This window comes from Corapipo altera, unplaced genomic scaffold, assembly GCF_003945725.1.
Source record: "Corapipo altera isolate COAL_440 unplaced genomic scaffold, ASM394572v1 2, whole genome shotgun sequence".
NCBI classification, from domain to species: Eukaryota; Metazoa; Chordata; class Aves; order Passeriformes; family Pipridae; genus Corapipo; species Corapipo altera.
The window spans coordinates 6,008,597-6,025,489 of NW_020884890.1; the positions used below are offsets into that span (position 1 = coordinate 6,008,597).

At 40.1% G+C, this 16,893-nt stretch overlaps 2 protein-coding genes across 7 annotated transcripts in view; both read left to right on the top strand.

Annotated features, from left to right (window-relative positions):
* FAM135A (family with sequence similarity 135 member A) overlaps positions 1-4,041 on the top strand; it is an 82,883-nt gene extending 78,842 nt beyond the window's left edge. For all 6 annotated transcript variants that reach the window (XR_003527933.1, XM_027645117.1, XM_027645116.1 and 3 more), the window contains 2 exons: positions 1,763-1,876; positions 2,582-4,041. Coding sequence is in view for 5 of the 6 variants with exons in the window: in XM_027645117.1 (XP_027500918.1) it covers positions 1,763-1,876; positions 2,582-2,787 (320 nt within the window). In the remaining variant the exon portion in view is untranslated. The remainder of the gene's footprint in view (positions 1-1,762; positions 1,877-2,581) is intronic.
* Positions 4,042-7,558: 3,517 nt separating this feature from the next.
* On the top strand, positions 7,559-15,763 carry SDHAF4 (succinate dehydrogenase complex assembly factor 4). Its single transcript, XM_027645122.1, has 3 exons — positions 7,559-7,660; positions 10,024-10,176; positions 15,464-15,763. Exons 1-3 carry the CDS (start codon positions 7,621-7,623, stop codon positions 15,571-15,573), a joined length of 303 nt encoding a protein of 100 aa, XP_027500923.1. The 5' UTR covers positions 7,559-7,620; the 3' UTR covers positions 15,574-15,763.
* The last annotated feature ends 1,130 nt before the right edge of the window (positions 15,764-16,893 follow it).

Below are 16,893 nucleotides of genomic sequence, written 5' to 3' on the forward strand. Positions count from 1 at the left end.
TTCAAGTTAAATAAACAGTAAACCATTTTTGTTGCAGAGGTGTGGACTATTAGTTTGAAAATTTTCTTCCTGGCTAATGAGCAAAAGTTCTGAGTGCAGTCACTATACTGAGAGACAGATAAGGGGTTTTTTATATCTGTCTATCTGTCTGTGAGTCACCGTGTGATGAGTCAAGTAAATATACATACATTTAGGATTACCTGTTTCTGTATCTGCCTTTCTTATCTGTGTTTTGTTGGGGGTTTTTTTGCATGTGTTACATCGCATGTGAGGATAAAGAGAGTATATTTAAACGTTGATAGACATAGACTGATGTTCCTCTAGACATTCCCCAGGATATCTCTTCCTTCTTCGGATTTATTGAAAGATCTAGGCAGTTCACTTCGAGTCACAGAATAGTTTGGGCTGGAAGGGACCTTGAAAGGTCATTGAGTCTTCCTTGTACATTTTACATGAATGCTAATGGATATTTCACTAGATAAAGCGCATATAAAAAAAAAACCTCAATACAAGATAAGTAGCCTCCCAAGGAATTTGCAAAACTATTGCAGATTAGCCTGCAGACAGTTCCTATCCTTGGTCTATTTATTCCGAATTCATTCTTTTCAGCTCAGTGCAAAGTTTTGGAACTGGCATCTGCATCTTCGTATAAGAATTGCTGCAGTTATTTTTCATCAGATGTCAAATAAAAAACTCCAGTGATTTGGCTGATCTTTTGCGGCAGCGTTGTTTTTTTCCTGTTTGAAGAGAACTGGAACCAGGATCTAGTTTGGATACATCTTGTCTATGTTTTTATATACTTACAAATTACTTTTTTCCCCATTTTCTGTGAAATCTAGGAAGATACATCTACTCTTTGACATACTAAAGTTCTTTAGCATTGTTTCTGTAACTCACTTGATTTGGAGATGTAGTCTTCATCACATGGAGTGTTAAAAAATATTGAAAACTAGGAAACAACCTTTGTATTTAACTGTAGGTGGCTATGATATTCAGAAGGGGCTGTTCTAAGGCTAAGGCAACCTATTTTCCTAAAGTGCTCCATTGTATTTGGCCTAAAGCAGATGGGCAGCACCCGAAATCTGCTGAACCTTTTTAGAGAAAACATAACAATTAAATGTCTTAAGGACTGTAACTGTGTCATTACTGGGGGTTCCTACCTTTGCATCATCTTACTATTAGCATGTTTGTCCAAGAAGTAGGAAGTCTGAGTTTAGTTATAAAGGTTTCATTGTATCGGGGGGGGTTGTGTTGGGTTGACCCTGCACCTGTGCTCGAGCTGGTTAAACCTTACAGTGAGACAGTGCCTAATAGAGGCACCTGCACTATGTGGGCTGTATTGTGTATGTGTAGTTGCTAGGCATGAATTCTGATGCAGCTGTTGACTGAAACATCAATGAAGGCAAGGCACTATCCCATCATTAGGTTTCTTTAAGCCATGTGAAGGCTTAACTCCCTTCTATCACCCAGAAACCAACCACTGTATTCCTAAGAAGCAAGATGGGTGTTTGAACCATACTTGATTTAGATGGGAAACATTACAATTGGGTCATGCCCACGTGTATTAAATATGTACAGAGGAAAGGCTGGTACCCAACATCTTGTTATTTTGTAGCTCTACCTATTGTAATAGATTTTTCTGCCTTTTTTGGCAAGATCTTGTAATGAAATTGTACCAAATTTTGTTGTAAAATGCTTAATTATTCTGTCATAATTGTCAAGGGATTAACTGTAATAGAAATGTTTTTGTCTTTTCTTGTAGGTCTTCATTACTTCAAAAACATTGTGTTAGTAGGATCTCTGCAGGATCGTTATGTTCCTTATCACTCCGCTCGCATTGAGATGTGTAAAACAGCTTTAAAAGATAAACAATCAGGTAATAAATATCCTGCAAAAGAAACAAACCACTCAGGTTAAAACCTCACAGTTATCAGTCTCATCCCATTTAATTTTGGGTGGTTAACTGAGGCACCTCTATTCTGTGTTTAGACACTCTGGACTTACTTTGTAGTAATGGAGAAAGAAAATCCATGTCGGAGCTGAATTGCTTTCTGGATCTGTCCTGTTCTAGTACATGCAGAAGGAGATCAGACTGAATAAATTTCTAGCTTACAGACTTTGCTTAAAGTTAGGTGAGATGGACACAGCCTCCCTCCAGGAACAGGGAGGAAAAAAAGCTTTGATTTTTGAGGATATTAAGTTGTAGTGTCAAGCCCTGGCCTGTAGTTACTTGAGGCTTAGTAGTAATACGAAAAGAAAAGGTAGTTTTCCCATTTTCAGTGAGGGTCAGCAGTTATATTTACTGTTGAGACATCCTAGCACAATTGTATTCTAACATTATATATTGGCAAATAAATAACTTTTACATTGTGCTCATCGGTATTTATTACACTTTCTCACTGTAAATGTACAAATACTGAAATGCATAGCTTAAAATTGTTTTTCCAATAATTCCAATTCCACAGCATAGCACATTTCATTACCTCTCTTACTATGGAATGTGTTCTTTTTGAGTTCAAGGTCAAAGAATTGTTAGTGCTTCCGGTGATTCACACAGTACAACTTTTTTTTTCCTCTGCAGGACCAATTTATGCTGAAATGATCCAGAACCTGCTTCTGCCAGTTCTTCAAAATAAGGAATGTAATTTGATTCGTTATAATGTAATTAATGCATTACCCAATACAGCAGATTCTCTCATAGGGAGAGCTGCACACATTGCTGTTCTTGATTCAGAAATATTTTTAGAAAAATTCTTTCTTGTTGCTGCCCTAAAATATTTTCAGTAAGAAGAGCATTGTAAGAGACTTGGTTATTACCTCATTAACAGATGAATTCAAATAATGTGTGGTGTTAAAGTATAGCCTAAGCTGTATTTTAAGAGATATTTATACTTTTTATATGGAAGATAATTTATATCATCCACACTTAGGGCTTTTTAACATCAACTTTACTTTCTAGGTAATGTGGCTGTGCAATATTTTTTTATTTTGTTCTTTTTACTTTTCTATTACTTTTTCTTAATTTTGGGTACCTAATTATTTGGAGATTAAAGCACAGTGTGTACTTTGGTTGGTTTGTTATTGGCTCTCAGACTACAGAAGTCAATGTTACTTGGCTACATTTTACCAGAGGCTTTAGATGCCAAAAATAAATTGGATTTTAAAATTCTAATAAGGTCTTACGTGTTCAGTTGTCGTATTTTAGCACTGTAGGAAGTTTAACTGGAAACACAATGAGCTGCTAAAATACTGGATATTTGAAAATGACAATACTGCGAGTCTCGCTACAGCTTAACAGTTTTCTACAAAATCATTATCTTCATTGTTAAATATATTATGCCTGTGGGAATACATTTTCTACTGATCTCAGAAACATGTTAGTTTACATACACAAATTTTATTACTGGAACTTTCGTTTTCAGAAGCAAATGGCAACTGAGGATTTTTGAATGTTCAGCGATAGCTGCCTTCAAATAATTGGTGTTTTGCAAACTATTAAAATGGCTCCCTGCTCTGTCAGTTCTTCAGATGAACATGGACAATTTTACATGGACTTCCTTGTATGTAATTAAAATAAGTAAACATTATAAGTTTCTGCAATACTTTTATGAATTTAAGCAATTTTTAAATATTGTCAAAACATTTTATTGACTACAAAGTATTGTAAATATAAATCAGTACATCGTCAAATGGGACAATATTGTAAACTTTACCTGTTTGGTGACACAGATAAAATGTTTTTTGATATACAGGAATGTTAAAGGTCTATTGACTTTCTACTGGTGCTGAATAGCATTGTTTGGTTTCTCCTTCCTTCTCTTTTCTCTGTTTCAGACAATAATTCACTACAGGTTGGGGGAAAAGAGTTACATGTGCATTCACTAATTGTACACTAATTGTAATGAACATTTTTTGAAAAACATAAATTTGTTGTAAAATGCATGTTTATTTTTAGCATTGTGTTATTGCATCTGGTGTTAATAAAATGAACAAATTACTCTAATGGAAGCAATTAAAGAAACTGAAATGTTATGCTAATTACCAAAATTCTGGGGAGGCTTTTTTGTATATAATTAATAATTTTGTACTTTTGAAATGAATATAGCAATAATAGTTTATAATGAAGTGATTTTGCATTTGATATGGTTTGTTGTATAATAGTCTTTGTAATATATGGGGGGGTTTTTTGCCTGTAGCATACAGGATGCTCAAATGAGTATCTACAGTTCAGCAATGTACACGCTGTAAAGAGTATTTTATTAGAGTTGTGTTAGGCAACTCCTTCTGACACAAAGATGTCTTAAATACATTCTCACTATAAAAATGTCTATTTTTATTAATAATTTTGTATTATAATGGTACTACTAGTTCTAAATGTTTAAATTATGTTCTGGTATCTCAACTGTCTTTTATTTAAGAGTATTATAGTAGTTGGCTAGTGGCTAAACTTTGAGTATCCATTTAAGGGCGCTAAAGCTACAAAATATTCCTTGATTTACAATGAGGAGGTTAAACTGCTCTTAGTACACAAGTATTTAGATGGTTCTGTCAGTGTTGAAAAATGTCTATTTTCCTTTCTGTCACTGGAAATCTGAAAATATAAAGCATGCTTTTGTGATCAGCAAAGCAGAAATATCCTGGCAGAAATAGTCTTTTTTTTTTCTTTAATAGTAGATCCCATCCACTTAAGGAAGCTTGAATTAGGTTTGTTCTTTGAGGAGAACAGAGGGTGCAGGAAATCATATGATATTCGCATATAAGTTTATCAAGGAACAGGGCAAATTAAGAGAACATTAAATTCATTTTTTCTCCCCTCACTTGTATTGCCCAGTGCAGTCCATATGTGGTCTGGCAGCCCAGCACGTCCTCGAAGCATATGAAGTTCATATTTGCACTTACAGACTGTTTGGTACACTTGGTCTCTGAGCAACACATGCAGTCTTGGATGTTCTGGACAACTGTGCATGTGTTGTGTGGCATGTTCCCCCTACTCCTGCATATTTCTGCCTTCCCTTTCCTTGACAGAAATACAGACTCATATATACCTAATTGTGTCATCTGATGCAGTAGCAGCTATAAAGTGCTCCATCTCATCACTCTTCTCTTTGAATCAGGGCTTCATCTTCCCGTAGTGATAGTGACCTCACCTTTATGCAGGTATCCTACAGCTCCTTGAAGAATTATTCTGCTTACAGAATGAGAGGTAAGAATTGAGGTTGACATCGCTTTAGAAAACTGCCAGTCTCTTGTTCCATGAAGGCAGTAGGCTGCTACTGTTATTTCACAGAGCTCTCTGTGATATTATTAGGAGGTCACTACATAAAATTAGATAGTGTCTGAACTTCAGTTTGCATGTAGTATATATAAATTACTTCCTTTGTTTGTGTTTGAATCTTCCATCAAAATTAATCTTTCTGGCCCTGTAGATCTAGCAATTGCTACTACTTTGGAAAAAGAGCTTATGTTATAAAGGAAATCACCAGGCTTTACAGCATACCCAAGAGATTTCACATTCACAGAAAACTTACTCTGTAACCACAAAACCCCTTGATTCCAAGCCAGTTTTATTTGCCCAGCCCTGACCAGGTGTGGTGTTCAGATAATCAAGCTTCTTGATGGGGTCTGAGAGGAAGAGTGGGCATATAGGCAGTATCAGAACACTTGCTGCCTGGGGCAGTGCTGGTTGTGGTGGATTCCAGATAGCACCATGGCCATTACATTTGGCTCATCTGAACTGACCTGCTGCAGGGCTTGTGCTACCTATACATCTTTTACTTCCCACTTTTTAGAAAAGCAAAACAAAATACAGCATTGTTTGTGTCGTCCTTGAGAGGCAAACTGCAGTGCAAGAGATAAATGATCAGTAAACAGAGGAACAAAAAAAACACAACAACATTGAACTCAATCACAAAGTAGAATATTCCTGTGGCATATGCTACATTTGTTTTTTCCAATGTTCAGATTTATTACCTCCTCAACCACAGGATCTAGAAATGCATAATTCAGGTGTTAAAAGTGAATTTTGCGTTTTTACAGCAATACAATATATGAAGACTAAGAAAAAAAATGTTTTGAAGACCTCAACTTATTTTTGGGTGGATAAACAGTAACTCATTAATCTTTCATTGCTATTTCATCCTTACCATTTGAAATTGCACATGTATGCATGTGCATACGATGGATGTGTGTATGATTTTCCATGGATTGTGTTAAGCTGTTTAGGAGCAGAGCTTACTTTTACTTGGTATCTGCAGACAGCCTGGTATGAGTTTTTTCCGTATTGAACACCTAAATTATAAGTTCTTGAACTTCAAAGAGATCTTTTGGGGTTTTTTTCTTGTTCCTTTTGGGCAGAAGAGCATTTTTTTCTGCATTCATCTTTATTCTCTCTCATCTAGAGGCCCAGCATCTTGCTGTTAGAATAAAGGAAAGGATTTCTCATTATTTTCAGTCTCTAAAGTCTAATTAATCATGTTATAAAAAGCTGATTGAGAAAATGTCACTCATAAAGCAGTCAGTTATATTTAATCACTTCCAGTGTATAGTCATTGCCAGATGTAGTGCAATAAACTCAAGGGAGCATTGCTGTTTTTACATTACCAAGGAGATTTACTTTCTTAAACTCTTCAGATGTGAACACAAAATACTATTTTAGACTCAGATCTCCAGGTTATTTTCTGCAGTTTAGTACCTGTGGACAGAGGGGTTCAAATTCTGTTTTATGGAAGAACAAGGTTACCTGGAGAAGTTTGAACAGTGACAAAAAGCAATATTCATTGTTGCCTATTCATATCATTAAATGTGGCTAATTAACTGGAGCTCCACTCCATGAGCACGGGTGTTACTTGTCCCAGGGTTAGGGTTATACTGAAATACAGTGTTAAAAGCACCTTCCCTGGTTAAACTGGAAAACTGAAAAGGTGCCATCCAAAGTCCTCTGGTCCAGCAGGGGTTGGTGGCTCAATTTCTTGCTACTTTCTTGCTGGAAGAGTGAATAATGCCTGTTTGAGTGCAGAAAATGCATCAGCTGGTATACTGGACAGAGGGAGATAAAGTTTATTATTTGAGTTAATAAAGCATTTAATATTTAAATAATTTTTGTAACCTTGAAGTTATACGGCCTTTAATTTGTAAGGACGAACACTGAGTCCATATGTCACTATGGAATCAGCCAAAGTTCCTTCACGTCTTAGGCTGCCTTTTTCAGCAAGGTGTTTTTATTATTAAAACGAAACAAAACCAAAACTAGCAGGACTGTACTACACATGGGGGTTGGGAGGGAACAGGGGAAATGGGTCCTTTCAGCGCTAAAACTCTTTCACTGCAGAGGAGAGAGAGGATGCCAAAGGTTTGCGGGGGAGGGCGGAGAGAGAGGAGTTACAGCTGATTTCCCGAGCACCTTCATGAGTCCGGAGCTGCTGCCTTCGGGGTCGTGCCTTCCCAGGCGCCGTTCGCCTCCGTTTATCGAAGCCCGGGAGCGGGGTGGGTGGTGAGGCCGGTGTGGCTCCGCTGCCCGGACCCTCCGCCCTCACGGGAGCCGCACTTCCCGCCTGGAGCCGCCGCCTTCGGCGCCTGCGCGCCCGCGCTGCCTCCCCGGCCCGCCCCGCTCCCGGCCCGGCCATGGCTCTGCGGCTGCTGCGCGGAGCGCCCAGCGCAGCGAGTAAGAGGCGGGCGGAGGGCGGGAGGGGCCCGGCCGTGCCGCGAAGGGGCTCCTCGGCTCCCTCAGCCCTTCCTCCCGCAGGGAGAGGCGCGTGAGGGGGAGAGGACGGGCACCGCCCGGAGCTGCCGGCGCTGGGGGGGCTGGAGGGCGCCCAAGATGGCGGCGGGGGGGGGGCTGTGACACCCCCGCCTCGTCAGCCCGGGAGGTCTCAGAGGGTCTCTGTGAGGTCCCACAGCTTTCCCCGCTCCTTCCATTTCCCCACAGCTCGTCTGCTGTCTTCCTACCTCACCCCCCGGATATTAATTAATTAATATTCTCCCCTGTATCGCAAGCCTGCTATCGGGTATATCTGTTATTACGCAGGTTTTCTTGCCCTGTCGTTGCTCCGAACTTTTTAACGGTAGTGAAATGTTAAACAGTGGGTTAATGTTTGTAGAATAGCTGGAGGGAACTTACTGTGGCCTTGGAAGTTACTGGTTCGTGCCCTTCACCTGAGGAGGTTCATGTGGTTTGTTTGTAGAGAAATAAGGCAGCCTGGATAACAGAGCCTGTCCCACAGGCCTCAGCTTGGGCTGTTTGTGGAGCTGCTGGTCGGGCTGCTTCCCTCTGTAGCAAAAGCTGAGGTTCTGTGATGCTGTTGATACAATACTTCTGAAACAAATCACTACACTATATGTTAATGGAAGAACTGGGGAAAAAACGTTGTTAGGTATTTGTGGTCTGTTGGGTTCATGGCAAGATTTGACTGATGCTCTAATGTCCTGAGCATCCTGATGTGTGCCCAGCTTCCACTGCATGGATGGCTTTGTTATGATAAATCATGGTCTGTAGACCACTTCAAAAGACGCTGGCAGTGCAGCAGCTTTAAAGACTTGGAATTTTCAAATTCAGCTATATCATTGTGTAACTCGTATATATACTTAATAAATGGGAGGGCTTTGTGACAGCCTGTAAGAGATGAGGGAATCAAAGATCAAAGAATGTGGTATCAACTGATGATAGTTCATCCCATCTTTTTCAGAGGTATTTAATGTTGAACTTTTGTTGCTTCTCTGTCAAGAAGAGTGTATTTTGGTCAAGAATATCAAGTATTGCAAATAGGAAAATTGATTTTGCCTCTTGTCTGGTGATTGAGATAATTGATTTCATATCCGTATCTTAATCTGACTTTTGTTTGAATTTGGACTAGAATACCAGCTATAATTTAATTTTCTAGCAAGCTGCTTTTTCAGCTTGCTGAAGAATGACAGGAGTAGAAAGATCCAGTGTTTGCAACAGATTAGATACTTTACTGTTGATAGTTTGTTATGTCATTCTTAAACTAAAAAAAAAAAAAATACTCCTTTGGGGCATTGGCAGCAGTTGGTGGACATAATACAGTTTATGTGGCTCTAGGGTCTAATGTTAAAACCGTGGTATTTTAAAATGAGTGAATGAATATGCTGATTCTGGGAATACAGGTGGGTTGTTGGTTGGTGTATATTTAGGTGAGTCAAATTCATGCTACTTGAGAAGGTTTCCTGATTAAATCTCCTCAGCAAGATGGAATAATATTTCTTTCAGGTACTTTGCACCCAGCTGGTACAGGGAGGATTTCTGTTTGAATGTTCCTTCTTAAGTCAGAGTTGCTTTAGGTACCTGTCCATAACCAAAATATTTTTAGAGGATAGCTTATGGTCACTGTGGACACTTGGCTTTTTAACCAAAATGTGAGTAGGACTTAAGGGAAAAAAGTTAATGCTTCTAATTACAGCATTTGCATGCAGTTATATAATTGAACTTTAATGTGCTCAAAGTTTGTCCTGCTTTTGACTACCAGCTGAATTATTTTACCATCCTAAGGGAAGCCCAACTATCCTCTGCCGACATTCTGGAAAACCTGTTACTAAGGGAACGACGTTTATTTTACTTGCCTTTGAGAAAGCAGAAGCCTTTTCTGACTAAAAAGCTGCTGGAAATGAGCCAAGACGTGGAAATCAGCAGGTTTCTTGGGGGAGGTTAAGACTTTTCCCAGAAAGCAGAATGTACTGGTCTGTGGTAGCATAATTACTATTTAGAGTCTAAAATACAAGAAGGTAACAGCGAAGGTAAGTTCAAGCAGTTTAAAATACACTGTTTATGTGAACTAAGTTATGCAACTAACACAGTTTTGCCTACATATGTTTCTAGGACCAAAAATAATTATCTCTGCTGATTTCTTAGGTCTTCATGAGTTGAATGTTAAATAAATTTTAGGGTTTGTTTTCCTGTCCTCCACTCCCTAGTTTCTGAAGTAGGGTTTTTTCAGAGGTGCTTTGAACAGTCATAGAGTTACTTGGTGTTAAACTGTCACATTTATGATACATGTTCCATTTGCTTGATAGAGCCATCACTTCTTTACAACTTGTGGAGCAGCTCCAGCTCTAAGCCAGAAGGAAGGTCTGAACCTGCTAAGCAGCCACTTAAGAAACCGAAGTTACCAGTAGGCCGATTTGATGAACCGGAAGAATCCAGTATAGAGAGGGAACCCCTGGAAAGTAAGTCATTGATATGGTTTGAAGCTGGCTCCCTGCCAGGTCTCTAAACCTCACCACAAAAACTCTCTCCGCCTCCTGAACCAAGGGAAAAGAAAAAAAAAAAACAAGAGAACTGTAATGAGAGAGAGACAGCTAAAGCTATATATATAAATATATTTACACTTATAGTACAGTTATAGACAATTGAAATATATATACAATTTCAGAAGGGAAAGGGAAGGGGGAGAGGGAAGGAAAAAAAGGAACAAAACCAAAATAAAATATACACAATCAATAGCCCAAGATCTAGCAACTAAAAGAATTAGCAAAAGACTATCTTACTACTCTCCTTGGGACAACAGAGAGTCGCACTGGAACGACCACCGGCAACCCCTGCCTCCCAAGGTTGGCAAGGCCTTACCAGGCCTCACTCCCCAACACAACAGACTCAACAGCAGGGAAACCCACACCTCTGAAGCCACCAGAAGGAAAGAGGGGCGAAGGCCTCTCCTCCTTTCTTCTTATAGCCTGGCTTACCTAAAAATTGTAGGGAATACTGGGTAAATCTGGGCACTTCCTTGGTTACAAACTGGTCACCAAGGAAGGCCTAGACCAGACTACCACAGTCATGTTTTACAAAATTGAAAGCTGTTTTAAAGGCAAGACTGTGAGATGCTGTACTGATGTCAGTTGAAGAAGATGACTGGAATTCAGCACTCCTCAGAAACACTTTCTAACCTTAACGGTTCTGCAAAAAAACAGAACAATGGGAGAGAGTAACGAGTTGCAGGAAATGGAGTATGAGAGAAAAAGTCTTCGGAGCAAAGGTGGTCAAACATTGTAACAAGTCACCCAGGGAACCTGTGATTCCTCTCCTCTTGGAGATATTCAAATTTGCCTGGCTGCCCTGACCTAATAGACCTGCCTTAAGCAGGGTTGGGGCCAAGTGCCTGCAAAAGGTGCCTTCCACCAAAAACCATCACATGATTCTGAGAAATGTGGTTGGTATTGGTCTGTCATAGTACAGCTGTAAATAGTGGCAGTAAACTCTCGAGGGCACCGGCTACTTTTTATTATTCAAAAAGCCTATTCTATTTCTTAGTCCACAAAATATTTCTTATTCATGCTGCATTTCGTGGCCCAACTTTCTGTTAGTCTTGCAGACAGTGTTTTGAAAAGCAACAACAGATACTGAGTTTACTAAGCTGCTCGGTGGGGTCTGGGAAGACCTAACAAAGTGCTATTTGTGTTGCATTCCAGTGACCTCAGTGGGGCTGCCTGTAGAGAACCTGACAAGATTGAGGCACAGATGCACCACTGCTGAGCTCACTAGGAGCATGCACTTTTTTGTCAGATGGAAGAACAACAGAATCTCTTTCTCCCTTCTTTTTAATTAGTCATCTTCCCTTGATCAAAAGCGCTGGTCATGCTTTATCTAATTCACTGTAGTGTGATGTTCTGCTACTCTTCAGCAGTAGTGATAACCCATGTTTATCTATTTTGAGGTCTCTAGAACAAGATTTTTAATGTACCAGTATCCAGATGACAAAATGACTAAAGAATCACAGAATGGTTTGGGTTGGAAGGGACCTTAAAGATCGTCAAGTTCCAAGCCCTTGTCATGGGCAGGGACACCTTTCGCTAGACCAGATTGCTCAGAGCCCCAGTCAACCTGGCCTTGAATGCTTCCAGAGATGGAGCATCCCCAGCCTCTCTGCACAACCTGTTCCAGTGCCTCACCAGCCTCACAGTAAAAAAATTCTACATAATATCTAAACCTGCCCTCTCTCATTTTAAAGCCATTCCCCCTTGTCCTCTCACTACCTGTCCTTGTAAAAAGTCACTCTCCAGCTGTTTTTTATAGGACCCCTGTAGGTACTGAAAGGCTGCATTAAAGTCTCCCCAAAGCTGCCTCTTCCCCAGGCTGAACAACTCCAGCTCTCTCAGCCTGTCTGCACAGGAGAGGTGTTCCAGCCCTGTGATCATCTTAGTGGCCTTTTCTGGACTGGTTCCAACAGGTCCACATCTTCCTTGTGTTGAAGGCCCCAGAGCTGGACACAGTACTCCGTGGGGGATTTGTTTTTCACTATTTTTATTTTTTTAAAAAAATATTTCTTATGCAAGAACTTAAAAAGATAACAATGCAAAAAATAACTTGCAACTATTTGCAACAGATTAAACACAAGTTTCTTCTGCCCAACATAAATCTTCTTGAATTAGACATGAACAGGTTGATGAAATATCTTCTCATTCTTCTATATTGACAGCATATTGTGCCTTTATATGTAAACAGAAAGCCAGGTCTGAAAGCACTGACATCCTGGGGAAAAGAAATACAGACTGATTCATAATCTCCAAAAGGAAGGCAGCAGAGTGCCTGTTGGAAGCAGAATTTCCTTCTGCTGTAGACATTCCTTCGGTAAATGCTTCAAACGCATTAAAGGGCCCTTCTGTACAGAGCTGGTAATTGCTTCAATTCTTGGGATGTAGTCTGCTTGGATAAATAACATCATTTTCCAGAGCTGAATGTGACACTGTTTCACGAGCACATTGCCACACGCTTCCAGAAAATTAAAAAGCAGTGTAGCTGTCGCGTCTGTCTGGGACTCCATATTCAATATCTGAGTGAGCCAGTGCCATCCACAGTTCAGTCCCTGAGGATGTGCCCCTTGTTTGTTTCCATAAGGCCAGCAGAGTTGAACGGTAGCAGCATAAAGATGAATCATGTCTGACATTCGTTTAAGAAACTGTTCTTATTTTTCCACCTTCAGATCTTTAATTTCATATCCAAAATGCTCAGATACTCTGCCACAGAATTACCCTTTCTCCATGCAGGGTAAAATGGCACAGAATAGGGGCAGTTTTTGTGCAGATGTACTAAAAAGAGATCTCAGATTCGAGGGTGTATTTCCCAGATTCCTGAGGCCTCCACAGCACTTGGGGAAGCTGCATCATGGTGAAAAGCTACTTGTGCTTCTTGTTTCATAAATTTCTCTGCAAGTTTGCAGTTATATTATTGTATTATAGTATCATCATTATTGTAGTATGGAATCATCTCCAAAAGGGTTGCACTCAGTTTCAGATTGTGACTCACTTGAGAACTGACTCAGAGGTGGAGTTACTATGTAAGCAGCTATTTAATTCTTGTCTTTTTTTCCCCAGAAAATAAAAGCCATCACTGCTTCATTTAAAACAAAGGTGTAATCAGTATCTTTTGCTTTTTGCTTAGGTGTTCTAGGTTTAGAGCAAGACTCAAGGTCTCTTTTACCTTTAAATTGAATTGTACCTGTGTATTTTTTACATGTAACACTGGCAATAGTTTGCAAATTGCCTATTGTGTTATTAGGAAAAAACTAAGAGTTTAAGCTGCCTGTTTGAATTCCTACTGCTGTGTAGCTCTCATGGAGAAATCTTTTGAGCATCTGTATCCACTGTCAGCACATCAGTAGTACTTGAGTATTGGGATGATGACATCTACAAAATAAATTTACATGCATTTGTGCTCCTTGTACTGCTAGAGGTGCTCCAATACTGACATTTCCTATCCTGATGTGCATCAGTTTTTAAACAGGTGTCCCAGTATGTCATCCTGTGTAGCCTCTAGTTCCATGAGTCTCCCTCCATCACTGTTCTTTTTCTCTGCTCTTCGGGATTTCTGTTGTCTTTTCTGATTTTCCACCCTGCTTCTCATTACTTGCGTTGTCCACTGGGGCTGAGTTAGGGGTATGACTGAGGGAGTCCCAAGCTACTCATATATGTGGGAGGCTCTGGAAAATCAGCATGGCAAGGGACATGTGGGGTACAGTGAGCTTCATGGAGCCCTGCAGTCTAGTGCAGGATGAGAAAACACTCAGCCTGGGATGGTGCTGTGCCAACAAGTACTTCGTGGATTGGTGGCCTGAGTTAAATATTCTTAAGAGACAGCCCTGAGTAAGGGAGCACTGAGTCGTGTGAGCAGAAAGCTCTGTGGTGTTTGAGAAAGTGGCGTAAGCTAGCAGAGTACTTTTCTTTTGTAGCAGGATGGGGGGTTCTGATGGATGAAAAGCTGGAATGGGCAGCCCACATCCTGGGCTGCATCAGAAACAGCACGGCCAGCAGGTCAAAGGAGGTGGTTCTCCCCCTCTGCTTTGGCCTTGTGAGACCCCACCTGGAGTGCTGCATACAGCTCTGAGGTCCTCAGCATAAGAAGGACATGGAGCTGATTGTGTGGGTCCAGAGGAGGGACACAAAGATGATGAGAGGGCTGGAGCACTTCTTCTGTGAAGGCAGGCTGAGAGAGTTGGGGTTGTTCAGCATGGAGAAGAGAAGGCTTTTGGGGAGACCTCATTGTGGCCTTCCAGTACCTGAAGGGGGCTTATAACACAGAGGGAGAGGAACTCTTCATACAAGCAGATAGTGACAGGATAAGGGATTTTAAACTGAAAGAGGGCAAGTTTAGATTACATGTTAGGAAGAAATTCTTTACTCAGAGAGTGGTGAAGCACAGCAGGTTGCCCAGAGAAGTTGTGCGTGAGCTATACTTGGAAGCGTTCAACACCAGGCTGGATAAGGCCCTGAGCAACATGACCTAGTGGGTGGCATCCCTGTCCATGGCAGGGGAGTTGGAACTAGGTGATCTTAAATGTCCCTTTCCAACCCATTCTATGAAGAAGCACTGGTCATGTGTAAACTTAGCATGTTGCTTACCAGAGAGAGATGAAAGTCCCTTTGTACCCCACTTACAAAGAGTCTCCCTCTCCTGAGAGGACATCACAGTGACTTAGTGAGCTTAAGTTAAGTTTTAGAAGGTAAAAAAGGTTCAATTTCTAGCCTGATGTTGATGGATATCAAAATGCCATTTCTTGAAAAACATACCAGCATCCAGGAAAGACAAGTTTAAATACAAGAATAATAGAATCTTGACTAAAATTCAAGTGAAATTTAAAACAAATGCTTAAAATTAGAGACCTAAACAAACAGAAGGTGACCTGAGGTTTTAGATGTACTGAACCTATGTACAGTATGCCTGAATGATACGAGTTCTGATCGTGAATTCATGAGAAATTGTGTTGCTTTAATGCCTCTGGACATTGAGTTGCTTTTTTATTTCCATAACTGAATATGATCATACATATTGCTGACTGTAGTCAAAAAAAATGAAATTACTTTTGTAGGACTGGGAAATGCTTAACTCAAGGTTGCCTTTAAAAATGAAAGAGAATTGATTTTGTATTTGAAAATGAAAGTAAGAGGCAAACGTCATAATTGGTGACATCTTTGTATTTGTCAACATTATAGGAATTTTAATGAACTTTCCTTGTTATTGTAGAATTCCCTGATGGAATCAATCCTACTACAAAAGAGAGGGGTGGACCTAGAGGCCCTGAACCTACACGTTTTGGAGACTGGGAGAGAAAAGGACGTTGTATAGATTTTTAATATTTAAATGTGTCCTTATTGCTAATAAAATATTTCTTGTTGTTGAAAAATATGATGTACAGAAAAAAATCTCAGCTGGATTTGTTGTGAAGCTTCTTGATTCTGTCATGCTTGTGGTGGAATTTTCTGAGTGATATAATGTAAATAAACACTATGCTGCAACTCAGATTATGGAGCTGTTACTTCTCAATGTCTGTGTGATCTTTAATGATATTTACACTGTGCAAGTATAAATGCAGGTATAGTGATGTGAAATTGGTATTCAGGATCTTACTTGGGTTTAGAAGGGCTTGGACTTCTGTATAAATGTAAACATTTATGTAGTGTTGTAAAAGTGTTGAAAGAGCTTTGCATCTCATGAACCATTCATCAAAACAGAGCCATCTCTGAGGAGATCAGTAGGTCATTGGTTGCACACAGTGGTTCACTGGTAATAGCCCCTTTACTCAAGAACCATCCCCTCTGTCCCTGTTACAATGCATTGGGCGTTTTTTCCTGTGTGTTGAGAGGGGATGGTCTTGTCTCAGACTGAGGACTGTAACCAGCACAGTCGAAATGGAGGCTTAATTCCCGGTGTCAGCTCATGATGGCAAGTAGTACAGGGGTGCTCTATATGCAGTTCTAGAACACTGTTCTTTATAACCTGGCTACTTCCATGCTATTTGCATTATCTTTTCCTTTGTAAGTGGAGATGCCCATTTGCAAACAGGCTGCTTGGGGAAAATATAACATGACTTTCTGACACCTTATGGTCAAAGGGGCCTAATTCCATTAGATGATCTAATATTGCAGGTCTTAAAACTAAGTTATCTAGCATCACACTAAATATCTTTCAGTCAGACTGAGCTCAGTTCTTCATTCAAGAATTTGCCTAGTTATAAATGTTGTAGTAGAGTGCAGATCTACCGCTTGTATGGGTACTCAATCAGAATAAGCTGTCATTATTGAAATGTGTGAACATGTGCTCTATTTCTGTGCAAGTACTTTTTGATAGCCTAAACAAATGGATCTTCTCTAGTCACAGATGCAGAGAATGGTGTGGGTTTTGCATTACTCTGGCTCTGTGTGGGCTTTGCCCAGCTTTGTGTTTGCATGGTTTTATTAGAGCATCAAAGCATGTTGGTCCTATCGCAAATCTCTGCAGCCTCCCTAAAACTCACTTGACTGGCAGCCAGTGGGGGAGCTTCTTGTTGAACTTTGCCAGTTTGTGTACCTGGTGTGTACGTTATGGACATAGGATCACCCTAAGTATGAGTTCGGATGTTTGTCTCACTGTGATGACGTCCTGCAAAAGTACTAAAGCTGTTTCTCATTAAGTAT

Bases quoted from the DNA above. Each gene is read 5' to 3' on its own strand.
- SDHAF4 (XM_027645122.1), top strand. From the start codon at position 7,621: ATGGCTCTGCGGCTGCTGCGCGGAGCGCCCAGCGCAGCGA. The intron at 7,661-10,023 runs GTAAGAGGCGGG...TTTGCTTGATAG, and splicing joins CGGAGCGCCCAGCGCAGCGA to AGCCATCACTTCTTTACAAC. The intron at 10,177-15,463 runs GTAAGTCATTGA...TTGTTATTGTAG, and splicing joins AGAGAGGGAACCCCTGGAAA to AATTCCCTGATGGAATCAAT.